The sequence below is a fragment of the Pogona vitticeps genome, chromosome 4 (genome assembly GCF_051106095.1).
Source record: "Pogona vitticeps strain Pit_001003342236 chromosome 4, PviZW2.1, whole genome shotgun sequence".
NCBI classification, from domain to species: Eukaryota; Metazoa; Chordata; class Lepidosauria; order Squamata; family Agamidae; genus Pogona; species Pogona vitticeps.
The window spans coordinates 212,162,119-212,182,554 of NC_135786.1; the positions used below are offsets into that span (position 1 = coordinate 212,162,119).

General features: G+C 40.9%; 2 protein-coding genes across 2 annotated transcripts in view; one reads left to right on the forward strand and one right to left on the reverse strand.

Annotated features, from left to right (window-relative positions):
* Positions 1–1,583: 1,583 nt before the first annotated feature.
* On the reverse strand, positions 1,584–8,682 carry LOC110074784 (RNA-binding protein 12B-A). The gene is given in 2 exon segments (XM_020785357.3): positions 1,584–4,082; positions 4,587–8,682. A coding segment is annotated over 1 exon segment (2,211 nt). The 5' UTR covers positions 4,057–4,082; positions 4,587–8,682; the 3' UTR covers positions 1,584–1,845.
* Positions 8,683–10,349: 1,667 nt separating this feature from the next.
* LOC110074783 (meckelin) overlaps positions 10,350–20,436 on the forward strand; it is a 52,656-nt gene continuing 42,569 nt past the window's right edge. The window contains exons 1-11 of the mRNA XM_072999112.2: positions 10,350–10,554; positions 11,295–11,383; positions 11,491–11,584; positions 12,778–12,877; positions 13,676–13,745; positions 14,226–14,300; positions 15,287–15,349; positions 16,619–16,773; positions 16,878–16,986; positions 19,098–19,184; positions 20,106–20,171. Of these exons, the coding sequence (XP_072855213.2) occupies positions 10,368–10,554; positions 11,295–11,383; positions 11,491–11,584; positions 12,778–12,877; positions 13,676–13,745; positions 14,226–14,300; positions 15,287–15,349; positions 16,619–16,773; positions 16,878–16,986; positions 19,098–19,184; positions 20,106–20,171 (1,095 nt within the window). The 5' untranslated portion in view covers positions 10,350–10,367. The remainder of the gene's footprint in view (positions 10,555–11,294; positions 11,384–11,490; positions 11,585–12,777; positions 12,878–13,675; positions 13,746–14,225; positions 14,301–15,286; positions 15,350–16,618; positions 16,774–16,877; positions 16,987–19,097; positions 19,185–20,105; positions 20,172–20,436) is intronic.

Below are 20,436 nucleotides of genomic sequence, written 5' to 3' on the forward strand. Positions count from 1 at the left end.
TTCACACAACGATGCCTTTTTCTGTTAAATTTGGCGCCTCACACAATGATGTTTCCTATGAGGAATTTTCACACAACGCTGCCTCTTTTTCGCTCCTGTAAACGTGTCCTACAATTTTTTACAAGAGCAAAAAGGGGCATCGGAAAGAGCTCTTTGATCTCCGTTTCCCATTTAAAGCTCTTTCCGATGTCTTTTTTCACTCATTTAAAAGTGCCTTAAACTGTTTGAAGCCTGTTTTAAATGCTTGCAATGGTTAGCCCACCTCCTTAACCCTATGCAAACTTATTTTGGTGTTGTTCTGACACTTCGTTAATTTGTGGTGATTTTTTGTTTTTCCCCTCATTGAACTCCATGCATTTCAATGAGGGGAAAAACAAAAAATCACCACAAATTAACGAAGTGTCAGAACAACACCAAAATAAGTTTGCATAGGTTTCAGGAGGTGGGCTAACCATTGCAAGCATTTAAAACAGGTTCCAAACATTGTAAGACACTTTTACAGGAGCGAAAAAGGACTTCGCAAAGCCATTGAAATGCACTGAGTCGGCTTCAATGCATTTCAATTGGGGAACCGGGTTTCACTCAACGATGTTTCCTATGGGGATTTTCCCTCAAGGACGGCAATCCGTTCCATTTGGAACGGATTAACCGGTTTTCAATGCATTCCTATGGGAAACGGTGTTTCACAGAACGATGTTTCACACAACGTTGATTTTTTTGGAACCAACTAACATCTTTGTGCGAGGCACCACTGTATACAGTACAGTGGTGCCTCGACATGCAGACATCCCCACTTATGAAAATTTTGAGGTACGGAAAGCTCCAGCCGCAAAATTTTGCTTCTATTTGCGGCCAGAGCTTCCACTTACGAAAGGGAAAAGGCAGGGGTAAAGGGCAGGAAATTTAAATTTACAGTACTAACTGTTGGTGGCAAAGAGGCTGCTTCTTTGTAGCTCTTTCACACCAATGGTTAGGGAAAGGGATCTGGTGGCGGTGGCCCAGAGCCGGAAGGCTTGAGCCTACTGGGTGCTCTGGCAGCAGCAGTGCAGGTGGTGGAGGCAGCAGCTTCAGCTGCCCGGGGTGCTTCGGCTCTTCGCCCCCGGCCACGGTCGCCCAGCGCGAGGAGGCTTGAACTGGCCGGGGTGCTTCAGCTGTTCACCCCCGGGCAAGGTCACCCAGTGCCGGGAGGCTTGAGCTGGCTTGAGATTTATTTTTATTTTTGCAGGCCCAGGGGCTTGCAGTGTTTTATTTTTATTTGGGGTGGGGTGTATTTTTTCCTTCAGCTGGAACAGATTAAATGGTTTTCAATGCATTCCTATAGGAAATGGTGCTTTGACTTACGGAAATTTCAGCCTACGGCCACCGTTCCAATACAGATTAATTCCATAAGTTGAGGCACCACTGTACTGCTTCTCAGTAGTGTAATTGGGCACTACTGGATACAAATCAGCCAAATATCAATTCATGTCTTTCCATTTATGTACTTTTATTGTAAAACTGAGGTGAAATTATGAAAATGTACTGAACATCATAATGGGCAAGAAGCCAAGAAAACAGACAACTTATACATACAACAATACACAACTTCTAGCTCTGAAATTTAAAACTCTACTGCAACAAAAACCATATTTAGACAAACCACAAACATACACTGCAAGGTCATGCTTTCATGAATTGCCCAGGGATACAATTCTGTCTGAAAGAACTTAAGACATCATTCCGACTCCCTCACAATAAAAGACACTAATTTTAGAAGCAGTCATAGCTATTTACAGTGAATTTACTTTTTATATATTTTTCAAGAAATTTAATACCGTAAGCTTTGCTTCCTAAGCATTTTCTCATTTATACCAAGCTCAACCTAATTTTGCACTCGCCAATTGGCCTATCATTAAGTTCATTAACAGCAGCCACTGCCTCATCATAATTTATCAGGGCAACAAGAGCGTCACCAGAAAACATGCCATACTCATTCTGCTGCATAAAAAGAGATTCTGGTATGATCTTGTAGCCATAGAAAAAATCCAGAACTTCATCACGTGAGACTTCCGATGGTATATTCCTTAATTTAATCACTGTGACACGATCTGAGCCACTCCTGAAATCAGAGTCAGGCACAGTATGTCCATCTGGGAAAATTCCAGGAATTCTTTCACCAACATCTGTAAATGTGGGATGGACTCTAACATGATCAGGTGAACAGACTGAATCATCAGGTGGATGTCTGTGATCAGATGGATACTTTAAATCATCAGCTGAATGATTATAATACCATGGATGCTTTACATTTCCCTGCATGGATTCAACCTGAGAATGAAGTTTACCTTTTTTATTTGTGTAGGGATGATCCTGCATCTTTTTATTTAATACTGATGGAACATTGATACCAAACTCTCGCATTTGTTCCTCAGATATGCTTCTCAGGAGTACTTCCGTTCCCAAAAAATGCTTACGATTTAAAATTTCAGCTTTCCGTGCTTCATCTTCAGATCTAAATTTGACTAACGCTTCTCCCAGTCCAGCTCCTTTGTCATCATACAGCAAACGAATATCCCTGTCGTCAATATTAAATCCTGCAAAAAACTTCTGCACTTCAACATTTGTCACATCAAATGGAAAATTTCTTACATATAAACATGTATATGAGCCAGAATGTTGATCTTGATCGTTTTTTCCCCTCCTATGGTAATGTCCTTCTGGTGATCTTGTAGTTTCTGAAGATCCAATTAACTGAAATGCTTCCGTTTTGGAAATGGGGAAAAGGTGAACCTTTTGAGGGTAAAGATGCCACTTGTGATATTTGAGTGCAACCTCATATATTCTGAGTGATTTGAAAGTCACAATTGCATCCCTGCTTCTATGGCTACGTGGCTTTAAGAATACAATCTAATCATCAGAAATATCCAGCTCTCCAAAGAATAATCTCAATTCATCCTTATCACCAACAGGTGACAGATTTTGTACACGTACATAGTACTCCCTGTTATGAGATGAAAGAGAATGGGTTGAGCCAGAAAATGGTGAATGAGAATGTGTAGTAACTCTCTTTGGCGAAGACCTGGAATGGATCCGTACTGCAATCCCTCTTGGTGGAGACCTAGAATAGATCCGTGTTGTAATCTTCCTTGGTGGAGACCGTGAAAGAGTGCGTGCTGTAACCCTCCTTGATGGAGACCTTGAATGGCTCTGTGCTGTAATCCTCCTTGGTGAAGACCGTGAATGAGTCCGTGCTGTAACCCTCCTTGATGGAGACCTTGAATGGCTCCGTGCTGTAATCCTCCTTGGTGAAGACCGTGAATGAGTCTGTGCTGTAACCATCCTTGATGGAGACCTTGAATGGCTCCGTGCTGTAATCCTCCTTGGTGAAAACCGTGAATGAGTCCGTGCAGTATTATTTCTTGATGGAGATCTTGAATGGGTATGTGTCATAATCCTCCCTGATGGAGAACAAGACCTTGAACGAGTGCATGCCATAATTCTCCTTGGAGGAGACCTGGAGTGACTACATGCCATAACCCTCCTTGTAGGAGATTTTGAATGGGTGTATCTTCCTGAGGACTCTCTCCTGGGCTGCTTATAGTTTGCTTGCGCGATCTCCCTACTGCTGTTTCGGGAACCGCTGGAATGGAATTCACGCTGTGAGAAATCCACAGAACTATAGCTAGATTTGTCCACTCCTTTCTTAAGGGCTGCAACTACATTTGAAAGGCTGCCAACTCCAGAGGCCCCAGGGTTATTAGAACCTGTCCGCCTAGAGCCAGTTACTGTTTCTTTTCCACCACGATCAAATATTTTCCTATTAATTTCTATTATATGCTGCATTTCTGTCTTGCTGCTAAGAAACAATTCGATACGTGAACCCCTGATAGATATTCCTGAATAGCTCATTGCTCGCCGTGCATCTTCATCTGTTGCAAATATGATAAAAGCTTCCCCCTTTTCTCCTCCAATAATATATACACCACCATCAGGGATATTCAATCCTGAGAAGAAATGGCGAATATCCACAGGGCCTGCAACAACAGGAAGCCCCTGTAAACGGATGACTACAGCCATTCTGAGTTCAACCCACAGCAAGCCACCTGTGTATAAAACACACAATAGCAAGCCTTTAAGACACTGAAAAAGTACTACACCTCACACTCTACCATTTAAAACAGAAATGTCCACCTTCAACCTAGTATACAAAATCAAAGAATAACTCAACTGAAACCACAAGAAGCCTATTTAATCATAAAGCTTGCTAACAATTATTCATCCTGAAATTCTGAGTGTTCCATCAGCATTCCAAATAATCAAAACAGTTTCAGTAATTCTAACTGGCTCTAATGAAGATAAAGAAATCTTTCACTGCACATATACAGGCCATCACAACTTTTATGAGGATATTAAACCAGAAGTTATCTCTAGTCCTGTGTCTTTGCCAAACACTCCACTTCTTAACAACCAACGTTAAGCCATCCAGTCCCTATGATGTATCATTTCCTCATGATCTGGACATCCAATCTGTACTTCCTCTCCTGCCACAAGTCTTTCAGAAAGAAATCATCTCAGACAACAGAAGCATTAATGTTTTAGAAGCTTACCTGTTTCTTCCTCAAAGGCCTGATTAAAGTCTGTGAAATCACCTTAACTGTGGAAAGAAAAACATGATTAATGGCCAATAAGTAGGTTTACATATCATGTCTCATTACTGAGGAATATCTTTGACCAATGCCAAGAGTAACCAACTAAAAAAAATTGATGGTTTTATACAAAGTTCTGGTCCCAATCCAGACTTCTACAAAACACAAACAAAAAACTCACAAGACATAAATAATGAATTTCAACAAAACAGCATCTTGGCATATCCATTTTGAGAGGATACTCTCCCATTAAAGCTAATTTCAGTAAGCCTTGAAAATAAGCTTGTAATCACTCCTTCAGAGATCCGCATAAAGTTTCTTCAGTGTCCAGAGTTGTTGAAAGGTGGAATCTCACACAAAAAGACAGAAGTGTCCAGGTCTGCTGAAATTCTTTTTCTTGGAAAGACAGTGATCAGATGCTCAGTGGTATGAGTGCTGTATTGTAGACATGTCATATTATAAAAAAAATAATAAATCCAAAAACCAAAAATTCCAGGAAAACATATTAATAGTCTTTCCACTTCTTCCACAAATCTGCCATCACACTACCAATCTACAAAAATTCCTCATAATCTTTCAACTCCGTACTCTAGAACACAAACTGTAAAAGCATCACACAATGTACTGTCACATAAAATCTACACAAGATATTTATCAGAACACTCTTGTAACAAGTTCTAAAAACACAAAGAGGCCATAATGGAAAATAGTGCAGCCCAATTCTCTGCAAGTAAGATCTACTAAGTTCATCAGAACTTACTCTCAAATAAGTACATACAAGATTACAGTGCTAAAGTTAAAATAAATGATTCTTTTATATTATATAGAGAAATGCATTTGACACATAGTGTTCCACGAGAATACTGCAACTGCAATACACAGATTGCAAATTTCAAATCATTTTAATTTATTTGGACACTGCACTAGATATAGCGCTGAGATAAAATATATACAGTACATTTGTTTAAAACCTGTCTCAGTGAACTCAATATTAGCCAAGATTTGTTAGGCCATTATCTAATGTAAAACACTACAATCAGTGTGTTATATCTGCTATATTTCCCAGCTGTGTTTTCTTCCTAACTAACCAAAACCCATTTTACAAATTTCAAAAATAATCAGAGATGTTTAACTCATTACCATGTTGTCCCTGCTATGTTACCTATAGGTAAACCTAAAGGTTCCCCTTGACAATTGCCCAGTCGTGTCTGACTCTAGGGGCCAGTGCTCATCCCTGTTTCTAGGCCATAGAGCCAGCATTTGTCCGTAGACAGTTTCCATGGTCACGTGGCCAGTGCAACTAGACACAGAATGATGTTACCTTCCTACTGCGGTGGTACCTATTTATCTACTTACATTTTCATTCTTTTGAACTGCTAAGTTGGGAGGAGCTGGGACAGGCAAAGGGAGCTCACTCCATTGCGTGGATTCAAACTGCTGGTCTGACGACCTTGCAGCCCAGAGGCTTTGCAGCTAACCCGCAATGCCACTACGTTCCCCCATGTTACCTATCGCTTGGCGCAATTTAGCCAACACTTATTGCCCACTGTTTATAGTATAAGGAAAGGAAAAGAATATTTAAGAGAGGTCTTAAAAGGTGTGAAATTACACACAGTACACAACCAGTAAGCAAAGTTGTGTGTCAAAAACTTGTGACAGTAAATGCCAGGATATTCTGAATTCCTCTTTAGAATTTTTTTACTTATTCCAAATATTCCTGGGCAAATCAGTTTCCAGAAATACCACAGACAAAAATACAGCAAACTGATACTATTTATTGTAAGTATTTCTTTCTACATTTCAGTTCTTTACATTCTAATTTTTTATGCACTTACTTGGGAATAGGACCCACTGAAATCACTAGAGCTTACTTTTGAGCAGGTATGCATAGGATTGGATAGTTAAAATCTGAAACAGCTCTTGAAAAAACAAATAAAATGGTCATGGCAAAAAACCAATAGGTTATGAGCAAAATCCTGTTTGTGCAAGTACAAGATTCCTGCATAAGCATGATAGGAATTATGCAATTCAATTTCATCACCAAATCCACAATACACTACCAGTAGTGTTCCTGGGTTAGCACTCCCACCTCAGGACTATCATCGCTACCACTGACAAAATGGCAAGTTATGTCCATATAGTCATGCAACAAACTTTTGCCCATTATGTTACTGCACTTAGATACTAAATGTCATTTAAATGTAACGATGTATGTGTCCACAGAACAATAACTCCCAATTAAGAAATCCTTAATGCATTTTATTCCCTTGTATGCCTTAGAAAAAGCAAGCAAAAGCAAATGCTTCCATTAAAAAAGCTGCAAATACGCCTATCCTTTAACTATCCATTATCAGAGTCTACTCTTTCCTAGGAAGTCACAAAGTCAAATCAATCTGCCATCTAGAATGTACAGCATGATAGAACTCAAAGATATCCAGGCATAATGATTTCAGAAACTGTAGTTTTTGTATTTTACCAAATCTTTTCCTTCTTGATCAGTCGAAAGTAGAATAAAAACAAAGTGTGATAGATTGCCTGTGCTCACAGACTCACAACCATCCTTTAATGAAACAGAATATTAAAGTTATTGTACTGAATTTTCTCAAAATGAAATGGAACCAAAAAGTACTACAGTGAGTGAGTGAAACTGAAGATACTAGTTATATCTTATCAAAAGAAAGGTAACCTGTTGATATAAAATGTAACGGATGTGGGCCTCTTCAGGTATACCTCCGTAAAAAATATTATTCTTTCAGGAGTAGGTTTTTGTTGTTCTTAGTATAAGAATATGTAATATACACTACGGGAAAACAGCATAGACTACTGCTAAAGCTCTACTTTAAGAATGTCCACATAACGCTTTAAACCAAGTATGCGAAATCAGTTAATGTGATCTAGGTACTCTTGTCCACAAGACCCATATCAGTGGTCCGAGAATACGTGGGGAAAGCAGCAACCTAAATATATTTGCAGAACAGATTTTGTGACACCGAGGACGTCCCTTAACGGCTTCGGAAGTTGACAAAGCAGAGTTATTTCTTCTCCACCGCAGCTCGAAAGGAATAACACCGCGCAAAAGAGAACAACGTTAACAACGCTGCAACTTCTTACGAACCAAGCTTCCACACCAGAATAAGCAAGATATCAGCGCGACCACAGTAGCCATCTGGATGGCATTATCACTTCTCCCTAAACTAAAAGCTCTTACATTAGAAACACGGAATAACGGAGTTGGAAGGGCCGCTAAGGCCATCGAGTCCAACCTCGTGCTCAGCGTAGGAATCCCAATCAAAGCAGATCTGACAAGACGGTTGTCCAATTAAATTAAAACCCAGCAGGAATCATCTCGGCCCATATCTCTCTACGCGCGAGCGGGAGCAGCAGAAGGTGCGGGACGAAAAGCGTCGGGCCTGGAAAAGCTCAGAGGCTTCCTGCCGAAGCCACAGACACACACACACACACAAAAGCCCCAAGGACAACACTGCCACGGCCCGGTCACATCCCGCTTGTACTAACCAGGTCCGGGCCGGTACAGAGACCCACCGAGGGCACCCCGGCCCTGCGACTCTCCTCAGGGAAAGAAAGGAACCCAAACCCGGTTACTTTCAAGTTCCTCAGGCCGCATACTTCGGCCCTTTCCCGGGCTTCTTCCCTCCCGGCCCCCTTCGTCCTCCGCTCCCCGGGGCTGCTGACGTGTCTCGCTCGCCCACAGGGCCACCGAAAAACGGACCGCCGCTCCCCTCCGCCAAAGTCACCGGTAGGAGAAACAAAGCGCCGGCCACAGTCTCCCCCCGCCCCCGCCTCAAGAGAGGGCGAACGGTTACCCCCCTCCCCGCGCCCGCCCGGCTGCCCGCAGAAAAAAAACCCACTTCCGCCGACGGTACCAAACACGCATGCCTGAACGGCACCGGAAACTCAGGCCTTCCCCAATCACGTCGGAGTTTAACGACTTCTTCCGGTACCAATGACTTACCCTGAAAACAGCGTTTCAACAAGAAAAACAAAACAAAAAGGTGGAAAAAGAGATGTTGGAGCACCTTTAAAGTTAACTGCTATATATTGATTTTGTCTTTATTTATTTTTAATTTAATTTTTATTTGCATACAAAGAGAGTTGAGGCTTCTTTGGAAGATTGAGAGCTTAGTAACTGGGTTCTTGCGCAGCAAAAACAGCTTTTTTCTCCTAGCGTTAGGACTGGAGTGTCAACAGTCGGTTTTCTACACTGTCCTTTCTCAAGTGCTAAAATGCTAACATAAACGTGCATATATTTCACCTTCTCCTGAGGTCATCTAGCAGTAAACCTTGGCACAGTCCTTGCTTTACAAATAAGTTTCTGATATGGCTCGAACGAAATACTTAGTGATTTCTGGTGAAAGTGCAAGAAGAAAGTGTCAAAGCAGGACTGAAAGTGAACACTGAAAAGACAAAAATCGTGGCTACTAAATTACACAACTTTAATGCTGACAATTTTATTTATTTATAATATTTCTTACTTGCTTTTCTCCTAAGGAAAACACGAAGGCAGCTTTCATAATTAAAAAAACGTGATAAATATTAGTTACGACAGCAATCCTATACATTTAGTACATTATTATCTGGGGTGGGCCTTTGATGTGCATAGAATGTGGATGCTCACCAGTTGTACTCCATTTTACAATCCTCCCTTATCTGCCCCGGATAGGTATTACATGGTACTTCTATATACGCGTCAGTTTTAACGGCTGCTATCTACTTCAATCATCAGTGGGCAGAATACAATGAACATTCTACATGATATACAGCACATCTCTCCCTTAATCATGCTAAATTTTTTTGTTTATTTTGCTGCAACAAACTCTTTCGCTTAGCGGTTTACTATCTGAGAGGGGTTTTAAACCGAGTGCTATGCCTAGAATTGTGACGGCAAGAGGAGAAGGGAGGACAGAGGACGAGAAGGTTACGCAATGTCATCGAAGATACCAACAGCAATTTGACACGATTCCGGGAGGCAGTGGAAGACAGGAGGGCCTGGCGTGCTCTGGTCCATGGGGTCATGAAGAGTCGGACACGGCTTAACGGCTAACATGTCCTGAATCCATTTTCGATTTTGCTTTACCTTTTTTTAGTGTAGTACTTGTGTGATTCATTTAAAATATTTGTATAATTACTGTTTTTAATTTTTCAGTATTGGCTTTTAAAGGCCACCTTGCGCTCGTTTTAAACAGAAAGCCAATACTGTATAAAAATATTTAAAGTAAATAAATAAGATTACGTTTCTAGATATCCATTTCTGCCCCATGCAACCAACAATAACCTTTTAATACCCTATGTTTCTGTTTATATCTGGCAAAAGCAGTTTACAATCCAAAAATGAAAAAAAAAACGTGTTGCCCATAGTCGACAGCCACCAGGCTGGATAATATCTTCACTTGGGCACAAAAATGTCAAATACTGTACTTAACAATAATATTCTAATCTAAAGGAAGCCATGGCCTTGGGCAGTCAAGAGCCAAACAGAGGATATTGTCACACAGTGATAAGACCGCCATAACGCAGATGCCTTGACAGCAGAGGCGAGCAGCCGTTCAATAAATGTACTATTAATCCCTCGACCTCTGTTTTATTGGACGGGAGAGTGGTTAATATTAACCCCTCTGGCTTTCCGTAGGCACAAGCCTCGGGGACCGCCCCTCCAAACCAGTGAAGGTTGCGTTCGTTGGTTACTTCGCCGCAGAATGGGGCGGGATTAAGGACTCAGTAACCATGGCGACGGGGAGGCGCTGGCTCGACATGGCGCTGCTCTTGCTTCCCCTGAGCGCTGGACTTTCGGGCACCCCGGGCTTCTTCCTCCCCTTGCGCCGGCCTCAGGGTTGCGGTGAATCGCAGTACTTCGATATCGCCAACTTGTCGTGCGGGCAGTGCGGAGCCTTCCAAAGACAAAGTACTTCGGGTGAGGCCACTGAGGCGGCCGCGACTCCGGTTGGTCCTCCTCCTGCCCGTCAGACGTCCCCTCTCGCCCGGTGCCTCTGAAGGGAACCAGCCACTGCTGCCCCGTGGGGTGGGGAGGGGACCTTTTGTGGAGACCAGGTCTCCTTCAGAGGCTTGGATACCTTCATCCGCCATCATCCTTCCCTCCCGAGTAGGACGGAGGTGGCAGAAGCACTGCTCACTCGCAGCACGGTCCGTTGTAGGAGAGGGTTGGCAGGCTGGGACCTCTCCCTCTCCCGACGCTTCAGGACTTCAGCTTTCATGATACCGCGCCAATTCTCATTATTAATTCTTACTCTTTACTATCGCCGTCTTCCCTACTTTAGGGGGAGGAAACCCTATGCTTTGTGGAAGTAGCTTGGAAGTCCCCATCACGCTCATTGGTATTTCTTTCTTAAACGTATATTTTAGGCGAGGTTGCGTGTGATGGGGGCCTCTCTCATTGAGCTTCGTATTGGAGGCTGGGGTTTGAACCCAGATCTCATTCCTGCCCCTGTGTGGTGCCAAGTCGCCTTTGACTTAAGGCAACCCTGTGAAAGAATGACCTTTATCACCCAGATCTCTTCAGAGGTCATCAGTTAGCAAGGAACCGGACACAGGCACAAAGTCATGACCCTTCTAGGAAACTTACAGTACTTTAATACAGTATTACTAGAACCAACCTAGTTGTAGCTAAAATAACAAGCTGTTGCATAATTTCAGGTACCTCCTGCACGTGTCTGCCAGGATACAAGACAGTTTCTGATCAGGGTGGATCTTCTATCTCCTGTGAGAAATGTCCAGAAATCATGGTAACTGATTCATGTGTAATAAATCAAAACATTTTTTATAAGTAAATTATAGGTGCAATATTTTTCAGTGAATGTAGTGATTTATTTTAAAAAAATTGTTTGTTTAGAGTGGAGTTACTCAAGATGGATGGCAATGCATTTCTTGCCCTAGTGACCTAACTGCTGAAGGAAAATGTAAATGCCCTGTTAATGAGATTTTAGGTAAGATTTCTGAGAAGTTACTTGCCAGTGTCTGATTTTTCCTCATAGAGAATTTTATGTTGAGCATGTGCTATGGGTTGTATCCAGAGTTTTCATTCCACAAATTTCAGGAACTTCCAGACACAGAAAATGAGTTTTGCACACAGAGGTAGTCCTGCTGTTAAAATGCAGTCCTGTATCTTTGATTTCTCCATAAGAAATGCCAAGAGAAACAGAATACTGTATAGTTATTGTACCATTGGTGTTTTAGCTAAAATGAAAAATGCCATCATACAACCAATAATAGAGTAGTAATAAGAGTAAAAAAGTAGTATAAATTTAAGAGCACTTTCAGGTGCTATAAGAAGCCTGGCTTATCAGAGATGATTACTCACAGGAATAGTTAAACCATAGAGCTTCCTCTATGGTTTGCAGGTTGTAGTGTCTGAAACTGGTGCTCTGGCTTGTCTCCTTCATCCTTCATCAATAAGCCACCCCCCAAAAAAAAACAGACAAACTGGGTTGTTGACTTGGCTTTCTAAGGGAAAGATAAATCACAGTACCAGGTTCTAATCTCAGGAGAACAACCAACAGGTAAAAGGTGTTTGGTTTGTTTTGGCAGTGGTCCTCAACCTTTTTGGGGCTGCTGACTGGTTGGGGGGAACGTGATCCATGTGGGGGGGGCACCCCTGCGCAAGCGCGGTGGGCATGTTATGCCCGGGGCACGTATTGGACCTGCGGGGGGGGGGGGCGTGTCGCACTCATGCACATGCGCAACATGCCCCCCCACGTGAGCGTGTCTCGCCTACCATGCATGTGAGGGAGAGTGGAGATCCGCACCCGTTTCCCGGTTCTGCCAAGCCCACGGACCAGTACTGGGCTGCGGACTGGATTTGTCAACCCCTGTGTTTTGGTGCACTTCCACTTATCAGAAAAGACGACAGTTCATATTTTAGCCTATTGGTAAATGAAATGCCATTGAATTTCTTCATGTTGTCAAACAAGAGGTCTGTCTTACTCAACACTATCAAATCTAGATAGAATTGCTTTCCAAGGCTTTACACTGGGATCTTCCTTTGATCGGATAAATTTCTAATGTTTGTCAACAAAAACTGGCTTCAGTAAAATTGCTCTTAAATACTGAATTTCTGAATACCTGCAGAGATAAAATGAAATATTGACCTGCTTTTTCTTTACATTCCTTTTTTTTCCAGTGGAAAGAGACACTAGTGGTGCATTGCTAAAAGCTGCATTATGTGTTCAGTGTAATGGAAAAGAGCAGTCATTTACTACTCCGAATGCATTAAATAATAGGTAAGGCGTTTTGGAGGAGTCTATATAGTTTTCAGAAAGGCGCTTGATTAATGTTTATTTACTCACATTGAAATATAGCAAACCAAAAGTAAAGATAATTGATAAAAATTTACAAAATGTTGTGATAACAGTTTCAAAATTTGCATAGCATCCATGTGTTTTAAAATGATATTATACTATTTGAGATACAGATTATTTCACAGGTATTTGAGATAATTTATTGTCACAATTGATTAAACTGGGGAAAAATCATGCAAATATACTATTTCTTTCCACTATGCTTAGGCATGAAAAGCCTGCTTTGTTGAATCCTGTATTTGTCATTGTTTTAGACATGGGGGCCATGTTTAGGACATACATGTTGGTACCCACATCTTAATGGCTTACTATAATTTTACATGTTCATATCTTGAATTTATGTTTTCTCGCTTGTAGATCTTCTTTGCTTTTTAAAAGTCCAGTGTCATAGTATGGCCAACCACTTGTACGGTGGTGGAAAATAAAGGTCTATGTCAGCCCTATTGCTTAAGGTGTAACCATAGAGGATCATCATCTATTCAGAAGTGAAATTAGTTTGAAAGATTTATTTGAATCACAGCGGACAAACAGTGGAATAGGTCTCTAAGAAGATGACACAGTACACAAGAAATAAGAATAAATAAAGCAAAGTGTCCTGCTTCTATACCATCACATTGCATTCTCTTGGCAGTTTGCAATTTACCTTGTTTTCAATCTAAAAGAAACTTTTTACCTCTGTAGAGCAACTTCATCATATTCATCATATTTTATCTTTTGTAGGTGTATAAGATGTGAGCCAACGTTCATCAGTGTGAACAAATCATGTACCTGTTCCGAGCCAAATATTCTAGTAAGTGCGACAAAACGCCATGTAAGAAAACAGAAAGGATCATATCCCATACAAGAGGTTTGACCATACATTAGTTCTTTCCCACATATCATATCCATGGTTCTTCCTGAGCATCACCAAAGCCTCAGAGGCCTTTCACAATGAGCTGTAGTATGGAGAGGGAGTTTATATACACAAATGTCTGATGGCACAACATTGAACTTCTGAATTAGATCAAGAGACAACTGTGTGAGTAGAAGATCCCTGCTTGCAGAAATGGGAAGGGGGGAACAATGTTCCACGCTACAAATGATGCAGGAAGTCTCAGGGTAAAGGAGACAGTGAGGATCCCTTTACCTGTCTTTTCATGAGTTGCAACTCTTGTTTCATCTGCAGTCTTTGCATAAGTACTAAGATCATTTTCCCAATTGGTAATATTCTGGATTCAACTGTCTATCCCTCAAAGAAAGTATGCTAATACTTTCAATTTTGTATTTTCAGACAGGTGGATTATGTTTCAGGGGCACCGGAAATTTCCCTCCAAAGGGAATTGCAACTGTTCGTTTTGGAAGCCTAGTAAGTCATAGTCCCTTCATTTGTATCATGCATGTTTGCAGACATTATGCTAAAGGAAGTTTACAATGTAAAATGACCATGCACACACACGAAGTCCTCAACCACAATATGAGTGCATATTGTTATGCACATTATAAAAATAGAATTATTCTGTATTTATTATGGTGGCACTAAATGCTGAAGCCATCCATTTATCTAGTTGTCTGTTTGCACAACAATCACACATGATAATTTAATCATTTAGATACCTTAATTGTGCTCCATCAAACAGGTAACCTTTCGCCTTACCAAATATATGTGCTTCCTCGTACAAGCCTTTAAATTCTGCATACTGCCTACTACCAGGAGTTTACCCCCAAACCAGAAAAAAGTTCTAAATGCAGAGATTCAAAAGTAGCAAAAGCACTCAGAATATTTAATATATGTTTGCATGCTCATACACATTCCAGTCTTCTGCTACCACAGTAATATTTAAAAAAAAATACTCCTTGAAGAATGGGCAACCTGTTCCACCTTAAAGTAGCACTTTCCCCAATTAGTCCACATTTTTATTAAGTGCTAGAAGAAAAAGACACATGTCCTTTTACCCTGTTGGCATCAGTGTTCTAAAAATGTGTTCTCAAAGTATCAAGTAGACTGTATCTCTTTTTTAGAAAATGTTATAAGGACACTTTGGAATCAAGGAGATAAAGGACTGATGGTTCAGCATGTAGTACTTTTAAAAGGAGTATTAAAACTCCTTCCCATTTAGAGTTCCTGCTCAGATTTGAGGCAGTGATTGAGGGAAATAGCAATGTGTAATCACAACACCGGCCCTGTTATGAAAACAAAAATCTTTCTTATGATTTATGTACCTGTCGTTATGAGTATGTTCCACAAGAAATCAATATTTTGGCTTCAGCAAACCCAGTGGAGATCATTCCTGAGGACACTTGCATAGAACTGCACAAAGACATCTGCAGTACTGATTCTCTTTTCTTTCACAGGGTATCACCTTGCTATCAGCATGGTTTTCAAACAATTTGCAAGCATCAGCAGCTGCTTGCTGGGTAAGTTTTGGATAAGGATTTTCTGTTCACTGAAATTACAGATAAATATATTAATACGTACAAATTATAATGATAGAGTTTTAACTTTCTGTGTCAACCTACATGTTTCACAGGGAACGTGTGTCTGGAAGGGTGGTTTCAGCTTGTCAGCAAAATACGAGTTTATCAATTTTTTTCTACCTCTCCTGTGTAACTGAGTGCCTATTCCCAATTTTGTTTTAGAAAAGAAAGAAAATGTCATGGGATTCAGAATATACAGTTTTGGCCTAAACATTTTCTGAATGTTGTCTAATTTTACCACAGATCAGGGAGTAGATACATTTATTTATGTAAATCATTTCTGCCGTGCCCTTAATGAAAGGTTTCCATAGAGCCTTATATGAGTCAATACAGTGGGGTCTTGACTTAAGAACGGCTTGAGTTAAGAACATTTTGACTTAAGAACCGCTCTCATAGGAAAATATTGACTTGACTTAAGTACTTAGATTTGAGTTAAGAACTGAAAAAAACCCACGTGGGAGGCAGGGAAAGTGGAAAAAGTGAACTTTCAGTTAACTGTTGGCCAGTGGAAAGGGTGCCTGTCTGCTTCCTCACTCCTCCCAGAGTTTAGAGAGTGGATTGGGAGACAGTCTTCAGACTGCCTGGTACTGTACTGCCCGGACTGTATTTTCCCTGCCTTCCCTGAACCTTTCTTGACCTAAGAAAAAAAGAAACAAAATATCCCCCTCTAGTGGTCGAAGGCAGAATAGCAGCTTCCCATTAGTTTCTATGGACGGAAAAGACCAGATACGGATTAAATGGTTTTCAATGCATTCCTATGGGAAATGCAGATTTGACTTGAGAACTTTTTGACTTGAGAACTGCCTTCTAATACGGATTAAGTTCTCAAGTCAAGACCCCACTGTAGCTGAAATTCTGTTGTGCAGATCTACCTGTGCATCAGTGATGGTGTCATCAGCAGTGGCAAATTGCCACTTGCAAACAGGAGGGACTCAGATCCACTGGATGATCCCATTGCATAAAAACAAGAAGACGTTTTTTTTCTCAGTTCATCTGTGGATTCCCCCAAAGTTGTAAAAATCTGCTGATGAAAGAAGAATTTCAAAAGATGTATCACATTCTCTTTGTTCATACAGGAAGTCAAGATTACAGCTATGGGAAAAAACTGAAGATGAATAGTGACAGAAATAGTTTTCAAAGTTTACACATTTATTTCATGGCATTGATCTACGGTCTGGCAGTAATCATCTTTTATGTATTGCCTTGCAGTTATACTCCAACCTAACATCTTGCCAAGCACTTGGAAACATGTGTGTGATGAACATGCATAGCTGGAGCTCTACTATCACTGATGCTTGTGGTCTCTTTCAGTATGTCTTTGCAAATACCGCTGGACATGGTACTGTTCATTCAGTATCATTTTGGTATGTCCCTTCTAGCGTATATCCTTTGGATTCCTGTGTTGTCTATTTTATAGAAATCAGTCACAAAGTGTAGGCTGCAATAAACATTATGTAACTGTTTCCAGGAGGCAGAACCTTCCATGGCTATACTATGGTGATCAGCCAGGTTTAGCATCACAGATTCTGGACACAACACAATTTCCTACTAGATTCACTTTTAAAGGAACAAGCAAGGTAGGTTTCCAAACTTATTCTTTGTGTGATTCCTATAAAAATTAAACTCCACAGAAGAGATGTTTTGATATTTTGATTTATTGCTTGCCCTGGAAGGAATGTAATTTGCAACACAAAGAGTCTTTAGGTATCCATGATGAAAGTAAATACATAGGAAACTCTGCTGCAGAGTCATATTTCAAGTCCTTGCAATGTCACTTAAGCAGGGATCTAATGTTAATGTTTTCATCCTCAGTGGTCTGAAGGGGACAGTCAGTCCCCATTGCAGTACACCAGTGCAGGCCATTTTTTGAGTTTCAGGCCATCCTTTGAATTTCTTCGACAATCTTCTTGGCTAAATACTGAAAATAATACAGTACTTCTAAAATTTCAGTCACTGCTTCTCACTGAGATTATGAAAAAGTCAGTGTTCAAATAATATTGCCCTTTGTCTATAGGGTAGTGTAGCGGAACCCCACATCAGACCTGTCCATCAGTGGAAGATCAAGAGGAGGAGCCAATGAGAGGACAGGAGGGGGCGGAACCAAGAGGACAGAGGGAGACAGTGAGACAGTTAGAGAGACAGTTAGACATTTAGGAGACAGTTGGGGATGTGGAATAGCATTTAGGGTTAGGAGTGTCACGTTCCCGGGGGTTACAACAGCCGAAGTCCGATAAACCAGTCCAAAGTCAGGAATACTAAGAATGCAAAGCCGATATCCAATTACCAAACCAACTCACAGAACATAGTCCAAGGTCAGAGTCCAGAGTCAAACACACAACGTAGTCCAAGGTCAAAGTCCAGAGTCAGGAGTTCAGGAAAACACGGTTCAAGGTTGTAGGAGCGTGGATGCAAACCAGAGGTTTTGACTTGTTGCTTCCACGAAATTCTAGCTGACTAGGAGCTGTTTTTATAGTAAAACAGCCCCTTGAGCTGCTGGAAACTTTTCCATCCTGTCAGTACTCAGGGCTAGTTGAACGGATGTTTCTGTGGACAGCCTTCGAGCGATCTTCTGACCTTTTTGCCATAAGTCTTCCCCGAAGCCTGGCCTGAAGCTTGTCTGCTGGGGAAGGAGAATCTGGAGGCGATTCAGTGTTTCTAATTGCAGCATTCTCCTCAGCCTCAGTTAACCCTTCTGGTTCCAGGTCTTCAGCTGCACTCATGACAAGGAGAGAGGAGAGTTAGGGAATTGAACTGAGAGAGTTAGGAGAGTGATTTGAGAAAGTTAAAATATATTGAACAAGTGGGAATGAAATTATAAGTACAATAAGATAGATATTGATTAAAAGTATATAGTAGTCCGGAATAACTGTACTTACAACGCAATACGTAATCAAATCCTTGTCAATATCTGATATAGTTCATATGTGATTTATCTTTGAAAGTCTGCATTCAATTTTCTGTAACTTTCCCTATCTCTCTTGCATTTTGTTTCCCTTCTCTGCTATTTGTAATGCCTCGTTGGACAGCCACTTTGCTTTCTTGCATTTCCTTTTCTTTGGGATGGTTTTTGTTGCTGCCTCCTGTACAATGTTACGAGCCTCTATCCAAAGTTCCTCAGGCACTCTGTCCACTAAATTTAGTTCATTAAATCTGTTCTTCACTTCCACTGTGTATTCATAAGAGATTTGGTTTAGATTATACCTGACTAGCCCAGTGTTTTTCCTACTCTCTTCAGTTTAAGCTTGAATTTTGCTATGAGAAGCTGATGATCAGATCCACAATCAGCTTCAGGTTTTGTTTTTGCTGACTGTATAGAGCTTCTCCATCTTTGGCTGCAGAGAATATAGTCAATCTGATTTTGCTATAGCCCATCTGGTGATTTCCATGTGTAGAGTTGCCTCTTGCATTGTTGGAAAAGCGTATGTGATGACCAGCTTGTTTTCTTGACAAAACTCTATTAGTCTTTGCCCTGCCTTGTTTTGAACTCCAAGGCCAAACTTATCTGTTGTTCCTTTTATCTCTTAACTCCCTACTTTAGCATTCCAATCCCCTATAATGAGAAGAACATCTTTCTTTAGTGTCAGTTCTAGAAGGTGTTGTAAGTCTTCATAAAATTGGTCAATTTCAGTCTCCTATGCTTAAAGTGTAGTACTTCAGTTTCTACAGGTACTTTATTTTTTGTTCACAGAACATAAAATTGCAGTTTATTGCTGCTTCATATGATGCAGGGGGAAATTTTCTTCAATGGCTTGATTTAGAAGGTGGTATTTTACAGGTAAGATATGTGTATGGTATTATAAATATGCAAAGTGAATGTGATGTACTACAGTGAAGCCAATGAGAAACAAAATAATCACTTGCACAGTAAGGCTTCTCTTCCCCCAGTCAGGGGAAAGAAATCCCCTACTCTATTCTACACGGGGCTGCCTTTGAGGCTGCTGCAGAAACTACAGGTGGTGCAGAATGCGGCGGCCAGACTTCTTAGTGGTGTCAAAAAATACCAACACATTTCACCCACTCTGGCCACATTGCATTGGCTGCCCATCCGCTTCCGCATCGACTTCAAAGTGTTGATGCTTACATATAAAGCCCTAAACGGTTTAGGACCTCGATACTTGGCGGAACGCCTACTCCCACCAAGATCTACCCGTGTCACCCGCGTGAGCCAGGAGGTGAGGCTGAGGAGCCTGACGCCGAGGGAGGCCCGGAAGGAAAAGACAAGAAATCGGGCCTTCTCGGCGGTGGCTCCTCGCCTCTGGAATAACCTACCTCCTGATGTTCGTGCAGCTTCCTCGCTGGGCATTTTAAAAAATCAACTAAAAACATGGATGTTTCAGCAGGCCTTCCCCTTAGTCAATTCCTGATCTTCCCTCTCTCTCCACTCCCTACTGTCTGTCCCATCTTGCTGAAAGTTTTCCCTTATGTAAAATTGCTTTTAATTACATTGTTGTTTTTGTTGTTGTAAGCCGCCTAGAGTGGTCTTAATTGATTAGATAGGCGGGATATAAATAAAATAAAATAAATAAATAAAATAAATATTGATAGAAGCATTTTTGTCAACATAAAAATTGTCTTGTATTTCATACATTGTTTCTTACTTTATAAATTGTGACTTCAGAAAGCTATAGCTGCTTTTAAAGATTGCATTGGACAATGCAAAATATTATTCACTTTTCTATGTTTTAAAATAATGCAGCTTTGCCCAGACACACCAATCAGACTGAATGCTGCCTACATCTTTGGGACAACATACCAACAAAAAGTAAGCATAATCTAAAATAAAGTGTTAAATGTTTCCATTAAATACATTTCAGATACTATTGGATTAAGGAAAATAAAGCAATATTTAAATAATGTAGAAAAAACATTTATGTGCAGTGGTGCCTTGACTTACAAATGCCCCTACCTACGAACATTTCGACTTACGACCAGCTCCAGTCGCAAAATTTTGCTTCATCTCGCGAACAAAGCTTCGACTTACAAACAGAAAAAAAAACGGGGAAGGCAGGGAAAGCGGGAAATGTGAA